At 40.8% G+C, this 20,356-nt stretch overlaps 1 protein-coding gene across 5 annotated transcripts in view; it reads left to right on the top strand.

The window, feature by feature from the left end:
* The window catches only part of PDE7B (phosphodiesterase 7B), a 355,914-nt gene extending 336,479 nt beyond the window's left edge, over nt 1–19,435 (top strand). For all 5 annotated transcript variants that reach the window (XM_069598496.1, XM_069598499.1, XM_069598498.1 and 2 more), the window contains 5 exons: nt 3,648–3,739; nt 6,737–6,881; nt 8,815–8,911; nt 14,411–14,491; nt 19,113–19,435. In XM_069598496.1, the coding sequence (XP_069454597.1) occupies nt 3,648–3,739; nt 6,737–6,881; nt 8,815–8,911; nt 14,411–14,491; nt 19,113–19,336 (639 nt within the window). In that variant the 3' untranslated portion in view covers nt 19,337–19,435. The remainder of the gene's footprint in view (nt 1–3,647; nt 3,740–6,736; nt 6,882–8,814; nt 8,912–14,410; nt 14,492–19,112) is intronic.
* Nucleotides 19,436–20,356: the final 921 nt, after the last annotated feature.

Genomic DNA, 20,356 nt, shown 5'->3' on the forward strand with positions numbered 1-20,356 from the left:
GTATTGGAGTTTCGGCTTCAACATCAATCCTTCCAATGAATATTCAGGACTGATTTTCTTTAGGATGGATTGGTTGGATCTCTTTGCAGTCCAAGGGACTCTCAAGAGTCTTCTCCAACACCACAGTTCAAAAGCATCAATTCTTCGGTGTTCAGCTTTATCATCCAACTCTCACATCCATACATGACCACTGGAAAAACCATAACTTTGACAAGATAGACCTTTGTTGGCGACGTAATGTCTCTGCTTTCTAATATGCTGTCTGGGTTGTTCATAACTTTCCTTCCCAGGAACAAATGTCTTTTAATTTCATGGCTGCAATCACCATCTGCAGTGATTTTGCAGCCCAGAAAAATAAAGTCTGACACTGTTTCCTCATCTTTTTGCCATGAAGTGATGGGACCAGATGCCATGATCTTTGTTTTCTGAATGTGAAGTTTTAAGCCAACTTTTTCACTCTCCTCTTTCACTTCAAGAGGCTCTTTAGTTCTTCTTCACTTTCTGCCATAAGGGCGGTGTCATCTGCATATCTGAGGTTATTGAGATTTCTCCTGGCAATCTTGATTCCAGCTTGTGTTTCTTCCAGTCCAGCACTTCTCATGATGTACTCTGCATAGAAGTTAAATAAGCAGGGTGACAATATACAGCCTTGACTTACTCCTTTTCCTATTTGGAACCAGTCTGTTGTTCCATGTCCAGTTCTAACTGTTGCTTCCTGACCTGCATACAGATTTCTCAAGAGGCAGGTCAGGTGGTCTGGTATTCCCATCTCTTTCAGAATTTTCTGCAGTTTATTGTGATCTACCCAGTCAAAGGCTTTGGCATAGTCAATAAAGCAGAAATAGATGTTTTTCTGGAATTGCCTTGCTTTTTCGATGATGTTGGCATCATATTTTGATGTTTTTTCCAGCAGATGGTGATTTCATCTCTGGTTCCTCTGCTTTTTCTAAAACCAGCTTGAACATCTGGAAGTTCACGGTTCATGTATTGCTGAAGCCTGGCTTGAAGAATTTTGAGCATTACTTTACTAGCATGTGAGATGAGTACAACTGTGCGGTAGTTTGAGCATTCTTTGGCATTGCCTTTCTTTGGAATTGGAATGAAAACTGACCTTTTCCAGTCCTGTGGCCACTGCTGAGTTTTCCAAATTTGCTGGCATATTGAGTGCAGCACTTCCACAGCATCATCTTTTAGGATTTGAAATAGCTCAACTGGAATTCCATCACCTCCACTAGCTTTGTTTGTAGTGATGCTTCCCAAGGCCCACTTGACTTCATATTCCAGGATGTCTGGCTCTAGGTGAATGTGAGTGATCACACCATCGTGATTATCTGGGTCGTGAAGATCTTTTTTGTACAGTTCTTCTGTGTATTCTTGCCACCTCTTCTTAATATCTTCTGCTTCTGTTAAGTCCCTACCATTTCTGTCCTTTATTGAGCCCATCTTTACATGAAATGTTCCCTTGGTATCTCTAATTTCCTTGAAGAGATCTCTAGTCTTTCCCATTCTATTGTTTTCCTCAATTTCTTAGCACTGATCACTGAGGAAGGCTTTTTTATCTCTCCTTGCTATTCTTTGGAATTCTGCATTCAAATGGGTATATCTTTCCTTTTCTCCTTTGCTTTTCACTACTCTTCTTTTCACAGCTATTTGTAAGGCCTCCTCAGACAACCATTTTGCTTTTTTGCATTTCTTTTCCTCGGGGATGGTCTTGATCCCTGCCTCCTATACAATGTCATGAACCTCTGTCTGTAGTTCATCAGGCACTCTATCAGATCTAGTCCCTTAAATCTATTTCTCACTTTTACTGTATAATCATAAGGGATTTTATTTAGGTCATACCTGAATAGTCTAGTGGTTTTCCCTACTTTCTTCAACTTAAGTCTGAATTTGGCAATAAGGAATTCATGATCTGAGCCACAGTCAGCTCCTGGTCTTGTTTTTGCTGACTGTATAGAGTTTCTCCATCTTTGGCTGCAAAGAATATCATCAATCTGATTTTGTTGTTGACCATCTGTTGATGGTAACCATTAGGTTATTCTCATTGGTAACCACTAGGTTATTCCCTATGAGTCTGTTTATTTTTTTATTCATTAGTTTGTTGTTATTTTTTTAGATTTCACATATAAGTGGTATTTTACAGTATCTGTCTTTGTCTCATTGGACTTAGGATGGTGGTGGTGATGGTGGTGGTTTAGTTGCTAAAACATGTCCAACTCTTGTGACCCCATGGACTGTATGAGAAGTCCATCAGACTTCTCTGTCCAGGCAAGAATATTGGAGTGGGTTACCATTTCCAGGGGCTCTTCCAAACCCAGGGATCAAACCCCAAGTCTCCTGCATTGCGGGTGGATTTTTTACTTCCAAGCCACCACAGAAGTCCTTTGCTTAGGATAGTTTAGTCACTAATTTGTGTCCAACTTTTGTGATACCATGGACTGTAGCCTGCCAGGCTCCTATGTCCATAGGATTCTCTAGGCAAGAGTACTGGAGTGGGTTGCCATTTAATGCCTTCCAGATCCACCCATCTTCTTGCAAATGGTACAACATCATTCTTTTTTATGGCTGAGTAATATTCCATTATACCACATCTTCTTAATCCATTTATCTGTTGATGAACATTTAGGTTGTTTCTGTATGTTGGCAACTTAACTTCACTTTTAATAAATGTTATCTTCCTATATATTTTTTATGTTTAAAAATGTAAACTTGGAAGAAAGTGAAGAATGAATAGACTCTTAATCTTAGTCTAAAGGCCAAGAAGTGATGAATAAATAAACAAATAAGAAAATAAAGGAAAAAGATTTCCTAGAGACTAGAAGAGTTTTATTCTCTGTGAATGAAATCAGTGGTAAGGCCATACTGTTTGCTAATTTAGAATAGAACACAATAGGTTGTTATAAATAGTCATTATTTAAATGGTTAGCAAATGTTCAGACAAGCAGCATATTTAAGGTCAACAGAGAGACTGAATATAATAGAGATTCTCACAATGAAAGAAATATCAAGATAGTTGAAGAAGAAAACAACCTGTAGATTCAAACCCAGACTTAATGGGCTAAGTGCCATTATACTGGTCACAAAGATTATTGACAGCGGTTCTTAGACTTTAGTATCCACAATAATCAATCACCACAAATCTGTTCACTGGGATTCAGGAGTTTGCATATGCCACCAGCTGCCCAACGGGTTCTTCCCAGTTTTGATAATGGGCAGGGCACAGATCACAGCAGCGGCTGTGAGGCCAGCCTCTGTTTGGTTGAGTAGTATGATTTTGGATTATATTATGCACATAGCCCTAGGGTATCCATTACTACCTATTTTTACTGCCTCTCTTTCTTCTACAATGAGTATTACCTGAAGGAGTTTTCAAAAATAGGGGCAGAGGCAGGACTGCGGCTGCTAGAAATAAACCCTCATTCAGCCCTCCACTGGAGGGGCAGCAGGGTCTTGCCACTCCCCCATGATTATTATAGCCTTGAGAATAGACCTGCTGTTGTTTTGTGTTTCATTTCTGCTCTGCCTCTGTGTCCTCAGGTGTGAACCGGCTGGAGGGAAAATATTGGCCTCCACAAAGCTGTGTTCAGCAAGAGAGATCAGTATCTGGCTTCTCCCCCGTTTATAGTTTTAATTTTCTTTCTTTCTAGAATATGTCTGTGCTGGAGAATCACCACTGGCGATCTACAATCGGCATGCTTCGAGAATCAAGGCTTCTGGCTCACTTGCCAAAGGAAATGACGTAAGTGACCTAGAGATGAAACATACCGATGTCCACACATTAGAGATAAGCCGTGTGCTCTCGGGCTTGAGACCCCCGGGGTGAATGGCAGGGAGCCAGCCAGCAGTGCTTCCGGCCCACACTCCCTTAGTCGCCTCTCGGAGGAGATGTGGTGTCAGTTACAGCAACCCAGAAACCAGAGTCCCTCTGTGAGCTCTGAAAGGGCCTGGAGAGTGTAGGACCTGATGTCAGGAAAAGAGATAATAAACAGTTCTCAGCTTTCACACTCTTTGGCCTCAGTGCTGTGCTTTGCCAAACTCCTGTCTTTTATGTTAGCAAAATTGTCCTCCAGTGTAGATCCAAATAATAAATATTTATCAAGAAGGAACACAGGAGTTCCCAAGCGAGACTGAAGCCTTGTTCAATAAAGGGTGTTTTGTCATTGCCAATCTTAGTAAAAAGAGAAGTCAGAAATTCTGTTCTAAACATCTTTTGTTAAGTGACTGAATGGGCCCCAGCCATTTCTTTTCCACCAGGAATTTACCTATGTTTCTTGCATTTAAAACAGAAGTGGAAATACTAGTTTCCTGGTCCACTATTTATTAGACTGGATGTTTAGGCTGAGGTCTACTAAATCCAAGACCATGGCCTCATTTCCATCTGGCTTCAGTTTAGCTGCTGCACCATGCTGCTGCTGCTGCTAAGTCGCTTCAGTCGTGTCCAACTCTGTGCGACCCCATAGACGGCAGCCCACCAGGCTCCCCCATCCCTGGGATTCTCTAGGCAAGAACACTGGAGTGGGTTGCCATTTCCTTCTCCAATGCATGAAAGTGAAAAGTCAAAGTGAAGTCGCTCAGTCGTGTCCGACTCTTCGCGACCCCATAGACTGCAGCTGCACCATATTGGCCTTAATTTAGCCTCTGCAACTGTCTTCCAAGGCCACCACCAATTCCTATCTGTTTCATTAATGCACAGAACCCAAAGTAGCTAGGTGGGAACAAGTAAATAGATTCCTGTACCATCTTCCAGAGGGGCACCAAGGTCAAGGGCCCCGTGGTGTCTCCTGGTCGAACAGCAGGATGCTCTGGGCACACTGGTTTACCCCTGGCCCTCTGCTCCTATTTATGCTGTTTCCTAGCACCCAGAGGAATGTGAAATTCGTGGAAAGAACTTCAATTCTGATAACACTTTACCCACTGGAACCAAATAAAATCAATCCTCATACAGGGAATAAAAATTCATGCCTTTTATGAAAACAAAGATCGAAAGAGTTGAGTACAAAAAGAACTAAAGTCTAGAGTAACAAATCAAGTTTGGAGGAGAAATGAGGAGGTGAAGGACAAGGAAGCCAAAGAAAGAGAAAAGGAGAAGGGAAGGAAAGAGAAAGAGACAGGAAAGAACAAAATGACTTGTTCTTTTGTCAAACCAGATTTGTCCCAGTAATGCCCTAGTAGGTAAAGACTAAAACAAATTTCACAAAAAAAGAAATAGAAATGACCAATAAACATATGAATATATGTCCAACCTCATTAGTAATCAAGGCAATTCATATTAAAATGACAATGAGTTGCATGATATTGGCAAATTGGCAAAGAAAAAAAGAAATGTAAAGGATAAGACTGTAAAGCAATGAGAAGCTCCTCTATTACTGCTTGGAATGTAAATTTATACAACTGTTTTGAAAATAATCAGCAATATCTAAGAAATTGAAGATGAACGTACTCTGTGATCCAATAATTTTATTCCTGGACATAGTCCCTAGAGAAAATTTACAAATGTATAATTGGAGGTATGTAATGGTATTTATTGTGTCATTTTCTTCATAGTAGTCAAAAACTAGAAACTACTCAAGTGATCATCAAAAGTAGAACAGATAAATACATTGAAGTACAGTCCTACACTGGCATATAATCTAATCATGAAAATGGATGAACAACAGCTCACACATCAACTTAACTGACCTTCAAAAATATATTAAGCTAAAAAAAGCAAGTCACAAACTGATACTTACCACATAACTTAAAGTGAACAAGCAGTTAAAGTTAAACCATAATATTTAGGCATGCATGCATAGATGGTAAAATTATCAATAGCAAGGAAATTATTAAAACAAAAGTCAAGATAGTAGTTGCTTCAGGGGTTGAGGGGAAGTGGGTTTGGATGAGAGACACAGTGAGGACTTTCTGGAGTACTGGCAGGCAACGATCTTGACCTGGCAGATCTTGACCTAGGCATTGATTGTAAGATATTTATTTTGTAATTTATCCCTTAAACTGTTTGTGTATGTTCTGTGCACTCTATCTAAACATACTTCACTTTTAAAGGTGAATTTTAAAAATAGATACGGATTTTCCTCCCATTGGTTACTTTCCATATATGAGGAAAGCCCTAATTTGGTTTACTTTTCCAAAACATCCCATTGTCTGTATACCATTCATTGACCAATATATTGCTTGAACACTGCTTTTTAATGGTACCTTAATCTACTGTGACTCTTTTGTAAGTTCCAGTATCTCTTTCCAGCCTATCCATTTTGCTCCCTTGAGGGATCTTTCCACTCCATAAGAACGGTCACTATTATTGGCTTCATGACTATTATTATACCCCTTCTCTCCCCATGCAAGTCTTAAGGTTTGAGTTGGTGTGAGCGCTATTCAAAAGCACAATCCAAATGCCAGTGATTCTGTGAGTCTTTGTGACCTCCTTCAAGCACACATTTCTAGTTGGCTTCCAATCTTGCCACCCATAGGAGCTGTGGGAATGGATAAACTGCAGCAACTTTGTTCACCCAAGGTTTCAATCACTCTGTTCAGTCCTTGGCATACCTCCCGCCCAAGGACAGAATGATGGTGGGTGAGAGAATCACACTTAGGCTGCAAGGGACCAGGACTCTGTGTAATAAACAGTATCAGAGGCAGAAATAAGGAAACAAGCCACCTGATGATGAAAGAATCAACCACTCTGCTCAAAGGGATTTGCTTTGTGTGTGTATTTTCTCTTTCATTCTTGTGGATGCAGACAGGATATTGAACAGCAGCTGGGCTCCTTGATCTTGGCAACAGACATCAACAGACAGAATGAATTTTTGACCAGATTGAAAGCTCACCTCCACAATAAAGACCTAAGACTGGAGGATGTACACGACAGGCACTTTATGCTTCAGGTAAACCACAAAAACAACAATAAGACATCATTATCCTTGCTATAAAACACTAAGGATACAATCAATCATTTTAGCACATCTGAGAAGGAGTATCCCCCATGGTATAAGCTAGAGCAGTGACCTAGTTTATTAAAAACCTTGAGACACATGAAATTTTTAAGTGCTTTCCAAGCAAGTAAAAAAAAATCTGGGTTTCATGTCAGTAGGTTGATAATATCTCATTTTTCCTTGTTTGGTATCTGCTTCACCACAAAGCAGCCCCCCTTGGTAGTTGCATGCAGCAAGAATTTACCACATTTTGTGGCTTGATATAATGTTGATCACTATCATACTTTTGCAATGTCTAAAACTATTCCTTTAATACAAAAGTATATTATGTTAACTATAGTACTAACAAAAATTGAGAAATTAGTATCTTTCCTTTACCTCAAGCCTATTAAATCTTGCTTCTTTTTACAACCTAAACTCATTTATTCATCTGAAGCTCAAAAATATTTACCTAGTCTTACCATTATCAGGTACCAATAAATAAATGATTTTGTTTAATTGAATGAACGGAATCATATCGAGCGCAGCACTTTCTGCTTCCTTCCATGGCAAGAAGCCATTTGTGAAGTGCATCTTGGAAGCAGAAGTCTGACCTGGTATCCAAACCAGAGCCTTTTGCTTGATCTTCCATTTTCTGTCATCTTCCTTCTTTCCTTTTGGCACAAAGGACTGACTGATTGGATCCTGGATGCATCTAGATAGACCAGCTTTAACCAGGGAAATGGCAAGTGGGAGACTAAACTATACAGCCTTTTCCCTTCCATGCCTTCAGGCTGCCTTCTGAAGTTATCCAACTGCTCTATCCTTTTCAAGAAATTCCCCCCTCCCAGCTGTAAAACTGAATCTCCCTCCTTCTTTCTTCCCAAAGTAGACTTCTAGCCCCTGGGTACCACTGACATCTGATTTTAGAGATTCAAGTCTTTTGAGTAGCTGAAAGATTTGGCCTGGACACTTGCATTCCAAAAGGAAAGCTCGCTAACACCCATTAATCCCTAAAGGGCAGAAAATGGAGGGGGCTTCTGCCCCTGACCTCCTCTAACAAGTACTGGTGCCCCCATTAACCTGGAAATAAAGAGCCAACCAAGTTTGCAGCTTAATATGACCCAGGCTCTCCCAGCCCCCAAAACTGCTAGCAGTTCTATGATCCCAAAGTACTAGGTCAAAACCAGTAGATCTTGCTGATGGAGGGTACACCATCAGAAGCCCATCTAGGCGGTGGTTTCTCAGCAGTTGTTTGTTAAGAGGGAGAACCTGCTTCTTTGGAAATTCAAGGGACCCCTCCGAGGGTCAGCATCCCTGACAAAAGCTGGCATCCCAGATGCAGAACTGTATGAGGCAAGCCAAGAAGGCCCAGAGTCATCTCTGGCAAGCAAACTCTCCTGGGCTTGATATGGCTTAGCTCCCTGGCTGGCAGTCTGAGCTTGCTGACACATACAGATACGGCCATATAAATGCAAACACACATGGTATAAGTGATGTGTGCAGTCGGCCAGTGTGGTCACTGTGAGGTGAGGCCCCAGTGATCTCACCCGAGCCTGGTTGGGGGCCCTGTGGCCGCCCCGCCCAGGAGGGGTGGAGCAACAGAAGGAGCCAGGCCACGGCTTTCCTTGGCCTGCCCTCTCCAGGTCCCCTCCAGGAAGCCCCATGTCCTTGGACGGTGACTCTTCTCTCCTTCTCACTGCTATAAAGTGGGAGTTCTGAATGAAGGTTTTGTGCAGTGGTGAATAAGTGCTGTTTCCTGAAGAGGCACATCAGAGAGGCCTCTGTAAATATGGGCTTGGTACCGTGAGGTCGAAGGGCAGGTCTGACTGCCCTTGGGCTTGGGATACATTTGCTGCTCAAGGATCGTCCTTTGACTGTCTCTCCCTGCCCTGTCATTTCTCAGATTGCCTTGAAGTGTGCTGACATTTGCAATCCTTGTAGAATCTGGGAGATGAGCAAACAATGGAGTGAAAGGGTCTGCGAAGAATTCTACAGGCAAGGTTAGTAGGGATCCAATTGCTGAGTGTTCATCACCCCCCTCTCCTTTTGGGCATTTATCCTAATAAAACAGGAAATGGATTGTCTATCATCATTGTTGTTTCATCAACTCATATTATCCCCACTTTTCTCTTTAAACCTTTTGCACACCATCTGGCCCTTTTTAGAAATAATTTAAAAATAAATAAGTTGACTTACTATGGAAACAGGTAGTAATGAGGTACAGTAACATGAGCAATAGAGGGATATAGATAATTTTCATGGTTTTTCTCTGTGGGTATAAGAGGACAGTTTGACTTTTACTCTGACCTTCATGTTAATGAGCTGAGCATGGCTTAAAAGCTAAATGCCATTTGGGGTCAATGTTTTCCACTCTGACAGAAGGACTTGGACTTTTTTTGTATTTCTCTCCCTTGTTTTCTTAAAGTGAATAAAGACATAGAGCATATTTAGTCAGAGTTCATCCTCTCGTGTATATATATTGTGAAAAGACAAATGGTCCCAAGTTAGGGTATAATTTTTAAGAGGTTAACCTCATTCAGAAGTAAGGCAATGAATTAGCAGCAGAATCTGGACGTTGGGTGGGATCTTGGCCTTTAAATACAGCTTGTTTCTTCAGGCCTGGTTTCAGTGCTCAGGATGTTTTTTCAGGCACAACAGTGCCCTGATGTTAGTGACAGGCTCAGGTCTGAGAGGCTGAGAACAAATAAAGCCTGAAGTGTCCCACATACCAGCTCTGTGGGGAGGTCAAGTAGCAACAGTGAGCCTTTTGGAGACGCCTCAGTAGAAAGATGAGTCAAAGACATTGAGATGGTCTCTAAGACAGAAGACAAAACAGAGCAGATTGGGTTCACATGGGGCCAGAAGGCTCTGCTCCCCATCTCTTGCCCTTGGGTAAAAGCACTCATGTAGCGTCCATTCTGTCCAGTTTCACTTCAAATGAATGTGAGTGGTTAGTAATCAAAAAAGGTCACTTCTAGTTGCCCATGTTATAAGATCACCACTGAGGGAAAAACAAAAGGAAATATGATGAACTTAGAGAAGGGAGGTTAGATTAGATAAGATAAATACTTTACTATAAAATATAGAAAATATTGAAATAGCCCAATGAGAGAAGGGCTAGGATCTTCATCCTTGGATATCAAACAATGGGACAGAGAAAAGATGCCACCTTGTTGCTCTTGGTTTTGACTCAATCATGTGTTCTTGTTGACACTGATTGGAGTTTAACCCTTTCATTTACTTATCTTATACTCTCTGGATTATGAGCTGCTTGGGGCAGGGATCATGTTTCTTGGGCAGATGGCAAGGCATACAGAGCTGGCAAATCAAAGTTGTTTTAGCTAAGTGGAGTAAATGGAATCAACCAATAAAGGTAATCTGTAAGATGCCTTTGCAAAAATTTGTCCTCATAATAATACACATGTACAGCACTATAGGGGTTCCCTGGTGGCTCAGTAGTAAAGAACCAGCCTGCCAAGGCAGGGGACGTAGGTTCCATCCCTGGGTCAGGAAGATTGCCTGGAGAAAGAAATGGCAACCCACTCCAGTATTCTTGCCTGGAAAATTCCAAGGACCCAGGAGCCTGGCAGGCTACAGTCCATGGGCTTGCAAAGAGTTGGACACAACTTAGTGACTAAACAACAACAAGTAGCATTATAAGATAGAACAACCTAGAATATTTGTGACTCAGATCTCTAAGGGCAAGCTTTCATATACTTTGCTCCATATCATGTCTCCTGTTAGAGAAAAGAAAGTACAGATGGTGTGTCCGGTCCTTTTTAATTAATAGCCATATGATCTCGCAGAAGTTCGGCTTATTTAAGAGAAGACTAGACTCTCTGGTTATCCAAACTACTTGTCCTCCATACTGAATTGTTTTTTAGAAATTCTATAAAGCACTATTTGTATCATTTTGATTAATCTTCTTCCAGCTTTCCATTTAGGATTTGGGTTTCCACAGACTGCTAACAATTCCTGCAAAAATATCTTTGATGATTCGTGACATTGAGCAAAGGAAAAGCCCAAAAACCAAGGATGAGGACAGAGAGAGAAAGAAAGGTGATTCCATGAATTAGGGAGACAGTATTAACTTCTCAGAACAGATATTAGAACTCAAACATCATTCATCCTCTTCCTCTCAATGACTCAAAAAGAGTAGCATTTCTGTCCTATGGTAACAACATATTGGTATCTTCTCAGTCAACCAAGATACCCAGAAGTTTTCATTGAACATCTGTTTCCAGCCTTGTCTAATCCTCAGCAAAGCTGTGATATTCCTATGTGCAAAGCTCCATTGGGGGTGTCCTGAAGGAGACAAAGAATTAAAGTTAATGTCTCACAAGCTCAAAATACTAATTAGTAAAGTTCCTGGAGGAGAGAAACTGCAATTTTCCTCACTGTATTTTCTACACTGATTAACAAAGTGTCTGAAATATATAGTGCTTTATAAATCCGTTGAAATAGTTAAAAGAATAAATGATCCAACTGGAAGAAAATCCTTTCATGGTGGAGGTCACAGGAGAAAATCTAGTGCTAAGGATGGTAGAATCTGAGCTGGGCATTAAAGGATGTGTAGTGACGTCACTGTCCGGTAGGACAGACACAAGGCACACATGGCCATTAAATTTAAATTAATTTGATTAAATGTAAAATTTAGTTCCTCAGTTTTATTAGTCTTATTTCAAGGGGCTACTATAGTGGGCAGCAGAGAGAATATAACCATCATTGCAGAAAATCCCACTGAGCTGGATAGAGAGGAGTGGAAATGGGAAGAGGCGTGGGGAAGGGACCATCCCCGTGCCTTATAGACCAGTTTGGTTCCAGAGAAGGTAAGAATAAGAGGATCTGTTGAGCCCCTGTTGAGGCTGAAGTGGAGACAATGACAATGAGAGTCATCTTAGAAAGTGCAATTAGGGCAACATATGTAGTTGAAGCAGAAGAAATAATAAAGAAACTAGCTAAGAAGCAGAAAATAAGAATGAGTTTTTAAGAAACCAGACGAAAATGTGAGATATGTATATGTATGTGTGTGTGCGTTTTCAATTGCTTCAGTCGTGTCCAACTCTTTGCAACGCTATGGACCGTAGCCCACCAGGTTCCTCTGTCCATGGGATTCTCCAGGCAAGAATACTAGAGTGGATCGATATGCCCTCCTCCAGGGGATCTTCCTGACCCAGGGATCAAACCCGAATCTCCTTCATTGCAGACAGATTCTTTACCACTGAGCTACCAGGGAAGCCCATATATATATATATATATATACACACACATATATACATATATGTATATATATACACATACACACACACACATATATATATATATATAATGGAATACTTGAGTTGTTGTTGTTGTTTAGTCCCTAAGTCGTGTCTGACTCTTTGCAACTCAATGGGCTGTAGCCTGCCAGGAATTTCCCAGGCAAGAATACTGGAGTGGATTGCCCCTTCCTTCTCCAGAGGATCTTCCTGACCCAGGGATCAAACCCACATCTCCTGCCTTGGCAGGTGGATTCTTTCTCTCTGAACCACCAGAGAGGTCCACAGTGGAATACCACTCAGTCATAAAAAAGAATGAAGTTTTTGCATTTGTGAAAACACGGATAAACCTGGAGGGTGTCATGCTTAATGAAATAAGTCAAACAGGAAGAGATAAATACTGTATGTTTTCATTTATATATAAAATCTAAAAAATAAAACAAGTGAATGAAAATAAAAAAGAGAAGAGAAACAGTTTCACAGATACAGAGAACTAGAGGCTACCAGCTGGGAGAGGGAAGAGGAAGGGGCAAGACAGTAGTAGGGGATCAGGAGGTTAAAAACTACTAAGTATGAAGTAAATAAGATACCGCAATGTAATGTACAACATAGGAAATAGCCAATACTTTATAATAACTTTAACTGGGATATAATCTATGAAATTATTGAATCACTACGTTGTACACCTGTAACTCATTTAATATTGTAAATCAACTATTCTTCAATTTGAAAAAAGAAAGAAGCCAGACTAGAATGAAACCAGGGAAAAGAGATATTTCAACAGAGGAATAAACGAGATTTGCTGCCTCAATACAGAGGGTAGAAGGAAGAGAAACTTCCCTCCAAGTGTCATGCTTGACTGAAAAATCCCTATTAATGGAGCTCAGGAGGGAAGGAGTGAAATCAACTTGAGGAGAATTCATTTTGATATTGAATGGTGTCATACCTGTCCTCTCAAGGCCGTTATCACCTGGCTTCCCTAAACCCCTCAGATTAAGCCAGAGTGATTTCCTCACATCGGTTTTGAGAATCGCCATGGCGCTGGAGACCATGGGAGCCGTGGCTACAGTCAGAGACAATGACGGAAATGTGGCATCTCAAAAGACTGTAGCTCCGTGGCTAAGTGAGACCTTCTGAAGCCAGACTTCCAGCATTAGAATTTAGGCTCCCCTCCTCACTGGCAGAAGGACTTAACAGACTTCTCTATGCCTCATTTCAATTGCCACATCTTGTAAAAGGGGGGTTATATTGAGCTTGTTACGAGGATTACATTAATTAAATAGGTGAAATGCTTAGAACTGTGCCTGACACACAGTAAACATGGTATAAATATATGTGTCTTTCTCCTCTAGTTTAGAGGGGTGCATTCACAGCTGTGAATTCAGCTGGTGGTTCTAAGAATCAGCTTCTCTACTGATTAACCAGATTGTTTTTCCCAATGAGAGAATTACCCACAATTTTTCACCTTCAGGAAGAATCGATAAAGTATTTTGATAAAGCTTTGCATGATGTATTTCTCCTTTGGTTTTCTAGCTGACAGAGGCATTAAAAAGAAAGATCATCCTTACATGTATGGGTATGACTGAGCCCCTCCACTGTTCATCTGAAACTATCACAACATTGCTAATCGGCTCTATCCCAGTAAAAAATATAAAGTTTTCTTTAAAAAAAGATCGTCCTGACCTTTATACTTCATTTAACTTTTAGTTATACTAAGTAAAATTCTAAGGAGTCAGAATGAAAGAATCAGACCTGTATTTTGATTAATTTTGTAGCTCTAGAGATACTCTCATATGAGATCTTTCTATTAATAGTTCCTCTTCCTTGTTTCCTGCCTACTTATTATTCCTGGTTGTTCAGGTGAAACCAGATAAGGGTTAGACAGAGTGAAAGGAGGGAAAAACATAAAACCTGTTTTCTTAATCTGTAACTTCAAACCAGAATTTCCATCTCATATTAGGAAATTGGCCATTCATTTTCCTGTTTTTATAAAGTTTTATTCAAAAGTTTATTCTAATCCCAGAGTGTACCTATTAACAATGAGCCTATTGTAAATGATCGTTGATACTCTGATATTTTAAATTTTCACAGAAATTACCAGAGCAGGGCAGAGTCAGTCATTGCTAGAGCATTCCTAACAACAAGGCAAGAAACAGTAATTCCCAGGTAACTCCTTCCAACTAGACCATTAAAAATTTCAAATTCTACATTACCAATGTGTTTCTTCTTCTTTCTTCTTAGGTGATCTTGAACAGAAATTTGAACTGGAAATCAGTCCTCTTTGCAATCAACAGAAAGATTCAATCCCTAGTATACAAATTGGTGAGTTGAACTCAATTGTAATTTTAAATGAATAATTTTGGCACCTCGGCCAAGAGTCACAAAGAAGGTCTACACACAGCTTTTGAAAGATCCGAACTAATCAATGCCCCTTTGAATAACTGAATCCAAATAAACACTCTAGTCATGACCTATCTACTAAATAATTATCAATTGAGATGAAACATAGGGTAAAGTCTTTGTTATAGACCCTTAATATACAACTTATATTAACTTTGTTGTTTAGAAACCAAATGAAGGAAAGTAACAAGAATCAATTATTGGCTGCTGAAGTTTAGATTAGCTCACACTCTCTTTAGGCCTTGAAATGTGGAAAATCTATAGTTTTGGACCCTTCCATTTTGATCACTACCCTTCATCCTCAGTGCATAATTCCAAAGGCTGGGTCCCCAGACTCAGGCCCAGAAACACATGTGACGTGGGGTCCCATGCTTCTTCACTTCAATATGTTATTTTCAGTCTTGTTCTCTTATGGCCACACTCTCAAGTGTCAATTTCAATAAAGTGTTAAACTATAGCGCTAATTCCTTTAAAATAACTATTCGTTTCTCTCACTTCTTTAAACACTCTACCAATTCCATCTACATTTAAAGCAAGTCTTTCTTTTCCTTGCAGTTTCTTCCAGTTAAAACCAAACTCAGAACTTGAACTCTTTTACTTATCAACTATAGCCCTGACATGTACCAGTTTAAGTTTTTCTTAACTGCCTTAAGACAGTTCAGACAGAACTGCCTTAAGAGTGCAGCAAACCTTTGCAAGGCTCAAGGCTCAATGCCTGGAGATTGGGAGGGCATGGGCCACCCAAAAAGATCAGCTGAAAACTGAGAAAACCAGGCAGTTAGAATGATATGCTTCCAATTACTGAGGGTCAAATTGAATCCATAGTCTCACAAAAGAGTCACAAAGTCAACCTAAGGAAATAGGAACAAAATTAATCCAGTTTTTAAAAATCTGAAGGGAATATGCAAATATTAAAATAGATATATTGGAACACTGAAATTATTGATAATTTTTTTCCCAATTGCCCTTAATATTGTTATGTTTTGTTTACAATTAAACTGATTCCTTCACCTGAAAAGGGGGAGAGGGGTGTTGTTATAAAAAGCAGAACCCAGGAAGAATCCAGAGCAGAGAAAGCTACAGAATTGCTGGGGAGGGCGAAGGGCAGCAGTATCAACAGAAATACAATCTCAGCCTCCTTGGATCTAATGCTGTATCTGGTTGGAAATTCTGCAGATGCGATTCAAAGGAAATAGACCCTGACCCAAATCCTAATCCCGGGACCCAGTTTGTTAAACTCTGGTTAGACAGGAATTTGCCAGGCACCTGTTAAAGACATTTTCAGCCCCCAGGGAAAAGCACTCACATTGTTAAGCACACAACTTGGATTTGCAAGACAGACTTGATTTCGGAGATTCTATTCTCTTGTTGTCATGAGAACACACTTATTTTGTCAGATCATATGTCCTGATTTTCAGCTCAGGAAAATGTGGTTACCATAGATACCTGTTTTTAAAATGGGATGAGGATTGAGTGCATAGGAAAATCCCATGGATGCTATACCAGCACACCAGTAATAAAGAGGAAGAGTAATTATAAAACAACCCTCAGCAGATAAATCTGTGTCCATTCCACATCTCCTAGCTCGGTAGGTTCAAGGCTGGGAAGTGTGGTGTGCAGGGGCATATCAGGCTAAACTAGAAAAACCCAGATAGATGAGTCTAATGGGAGTCTAATGGGAGCTGTGGGCTCCAGCCTCCCAAACAAATATTTTTCCAGTGGGTGTGAATAATGCAGGTAGTTCCTCTGTCCTGATTCCCTTGGGACTGAAAATGTCCTCTCTTTTTCTTTTCCCAATTCACAATGAGGATTTCCTGAGTGCCATCTCAGGCTTCTCTCTGATTCTCTTTTTAAGTAATTCATATTTACCCAAGTGAAACAAGGATTTAATATCCACCCCTCACCCACCTTCTTCCCCACTCTCATCAAAATCTGCCTTTCAAAAAGAAGGTGCTAAATCAAATGAATCTCCAATTGGTGAAACCTATAGGAATATGGGCTTCCCTGCTGCTTCCAAGTGTAAAGAATCTGCCTGCAAGGAGGGAGGCCTGGGTCAATCCCTGGGTCAAAAAGATCCCCTGGAGAAGGAAATGGCAACCCATTCCAGTATTCTGGCCTCAGAAATCCCATGGACAGAGATGCCTGGAGGGCTGTAGTCCATGGGGTCACAAAGAGTCAGACCCAACTGAGTGACTAACACTTTCACTTTCATAGAAAGATAAGGAGATAGGAATTCCCTGGCAGTCAAGTCGTTAGGACTTGTCAGTCTCACTGCCTGGAGCGCAGGTTCAATCCCTGGTTGGGGAATTAAGATTTTGTAAACCATTTAAAAACAAAAAAGCTAGAAAGATGAAGAAAAAGAGGCTTTCTTTAATCCTTATTAATTCTGAAGCCATCATTTCTCCCCTCCCCCACCTGTACCCCTTCAGGAGGACAATGTCCCCACAAAGTCAAGCTCTACATCACTTAGTAGAAGAGGGTGAATGTGAACGTGTTAGTCGCTCAGTCCTGTCCAACTCTTTGCAGTCCCATGGACTGTAGCCTACCAAGCTCCTCTGTCCATGGGATTCTCCAGGCAAGAATACTGGAGTGGGTCGTCATTTCCTTCTCCAGGGGCTCTTCCCAACCCAGAGATCAAACCTGGGTTTCCCGCATTGCAGGCAGATTCTTTACCATCTGAGTCAGTTTTCACAAATACAGTGGAACGTGTGGGACAGCCTCAAATTTAATCATGCAGAAGCTTTGCTTCATGAGAAAAACTGCCTCATGGTGTCTATTCAGACTTCAAAATCACTCTCCTATATCCTATGAGAGGTCTTTATATCTAATGAGTAGAAATATAGAGATGCAACTCCAGAGTAATTTCAGGAAAAAAATGAGCTGAAGTTTTAAGTACTGGATTTCTGAGTGTGGGATTTGTAACTTTTTAATACTTAGGGTAAACCTGGTAAATATTCACACCTTAAACTTCAGAATAGTATAACAATATTGCAGGCTATCTTTTTAGATATATAATATCTAATATCTCTTAAGATGCAAGATATTCAAAATTAGATATGGAGGTAGTCTAGAATAGCAAGCAAGAACATTCTAAAACGAAATCTTAATTGTCTGGCTCCTTACATAACCTTATCAAAATGTACACAGTAAGTCGCCAGCTTAACTTTTTGCTCCTTAGAGTCAGGTTATCTAACATCGTCTTATAATATTTAAATCATATTTCACATCTAATAAGAGAATGCAGACACATATACTAACATTTAAAATCAACGTATCCTTTTCTCATCTCCAGAGCATACTCAAAGGCTAAATATCGGCTGTTTGTCCAATAAAAAAATAATCCAGTGAAGCCTTATAATTCACATGCCTATAAACATACAGGGATAGTTGTCAGAAGATTTCATTATGCTGAAACACCTTGCCTCTCCGCATACCACAGAAGTCCCCTTCTCCCAACACCAACATTTCAAGGGAAATACAATAAAACCTAAATATATCCAAGTTTGTGATGAATCCAATAATTCCAACCTAGACTGGAAATTACCTTTGCTTTAATAAATCATGCTTAATATGGAAAGCACATTAACAGTGAGACGTGATTAGAAAGTTTAACAAAGCTAAAATAATTAAGAGAACAGACATGCTAACAAAGAAGTCTCATATCAACCCATCTTATCTCATCATTCAAGCAGAACTTTTATGCAGGTAAAAATCTGTTTTGAAGATGAATGAACTTTTATTATCTACACCTGGTTGCTTAATATACTTGAAAGTAAGACAAAAATGTGAAACAATAATCCTGAAGAAATATCTTCGGGGTAAATGTATGAATGAACTCTTCAGATGGTCTGAATCAACAATGTGTGGCTTCCTGGTGTCACTTTCCCTTTTTTCCCCTCCCTCAGCCACCTTCCTTAGTTCTAGCTCATTTCTTTTTTAACTTTTTTCCTTATATGTCTTTATCCTTCTTCAAATGAAAGTGAAAGTGGCTCAGTCATGTCGACTCTTTGCAACCCCATGGACTATACAGTCCAGGAGTTCTCTAGGCCAGAATACTAGAGCAGGTAGCCTTTCCCTTCTCCAGAGGATCTTCCCATCCCAAGGATCAAACTCAGGTCTCCCGCATTAAAGGCGGATTCTTTACCAGCTGAGCCACGAGGGAAGCCCAAGAATACTGGAGTGGGTATCCTATCGCTTCTCCAGTGGATCTTCTTCAAATAGTAAAAGCCAACATTTATTGAGTGTTTGCTATGTGCCAGGAACTTTCTAAGCATTTCACAGGTGTTATTTCATTGTCCTAACAACTCTATGGGTTTGGTACCCTTCTTAACTCCTCTTTACAAATGCAAAAACAGAGGCATAGAGAGATTAAATGCCAAGCCTAAGATGACTTACCTTATGCTCCTAGGCTGAGGGCAGGGACCACATCTTTCAGGCCTCCATACCCCTGGAGCCAAGTACATCATGAGCCCAATCGTGTGTGAGGGAAGAAGAAGTGGTCTTACTGCCCTACTGGTGATGACGTTGACCTTGCCTGTTCCAGGTTTCATGACCTACATCGTGGAGCCCCTCTTCCGGGAATGGGCCCACTTCACGGGACACAGCGCCCTGTCTGAGAGCATGCTAAGCCATCTCGCGCACAACAAAGCCCAGTGGAAGAGCCTGTTGCCCAAACAGCACAGAAGCAGTGGTGATGGCAGCCCGGACCACAAAGGCCCAGGGACTGAGGATAAGGAGCAGACTGTGACGGAAGGCGACACCCCGTAGGGCCTGCCAGGCCTGCACCCTGCTCTGCACACTGAGATTGACAGCCTCCTTGCACAGAGGCCTCTGGGAGGGTGGATGCTTCGGGGGGCTCTTGCTGATCAAGCCAACCCCTCTCTGGACATCATCCAGGAGCTCTTCAGAGTCCACCCTCCTCCCACTCACCTGCCTCCCTCCTTTTCCCAAGTGTACAGAAGCCATCCGTCACCTCAGCATTAGCTGCCGAAATGAGCAACTCTGTTCCACGATGAGGGAGCTGATTCCAGGGACCGGCTTGGCCCTGGAGGAGAAGACTGGGGAGTAAGAAAGAGGTGCTGTTGCCATGGCCCTTCTGGCCCTGGGTCACACTGTGACGGGTGGCATTCCTGAGTCCAGAGCATTTTAGCCTTGGCCATCGGACTGCTGATCTGCATGACACAAACACCAGCATATTTGGAACTCCAAGGATATTGGTCTTAAGTGCAAGAGCACAAACGAGAGAGTGTTAGAGAAAGTACCTTCTATTTTAATAATAATTATTATTATAAAATAATAATAAATCTTTTTAACTTTTCTATTTTGTGCACTAGACAACGGATCTAAAACTCTGGACAAAGATTATTCAACGTGATAATCACGTACCCAAACGTGAACAGGGGGTTCGTTGTTTTGTTACGGACTCCATGCCACTTTGGGTCAGAGATTTGGCATCTTCTCAATTTAAGAAACCACGTTTCCTATCCTATGCGAGGGGAAGGGGCTGTACAGTTCATTCCTTTGCACCATTAGTCAATCTGTCTTTTATCAATAACTCAGATTCAGTGACATGTTTCTTTTCACACCTGTACATCTTCTGTAAATATCAAGCGCTACTGATTCCCATGCCAAAATACATGAGTATTATGGGATTGCTACCTGTATAAACAATGGCACTGTGAACAGAATACTGTTAGTTTTAATACAAGAGAATGCATTTGTAAATATGGTATAGAGTTTATTAATATACTATTGTTTGCAGATAAAGGCCTTAACTTTAAACACCTT

This window comes from Ovis canadensis, chromosome 8, assembly GCF_042477335.2.
Source record: "Ovis canadensis isolate MfBH-ARS-UI-01 breed Bighorn chromosome 8, ARS-UI_OviCan_v2, whole genome shotgun sequence".
NCBI classification, from domain to species: Eukaryota; Metazoa; Chordata; class Mammalia; order Artiodactyla; family Bovidae; genus Ovis; species Ovis canadensis.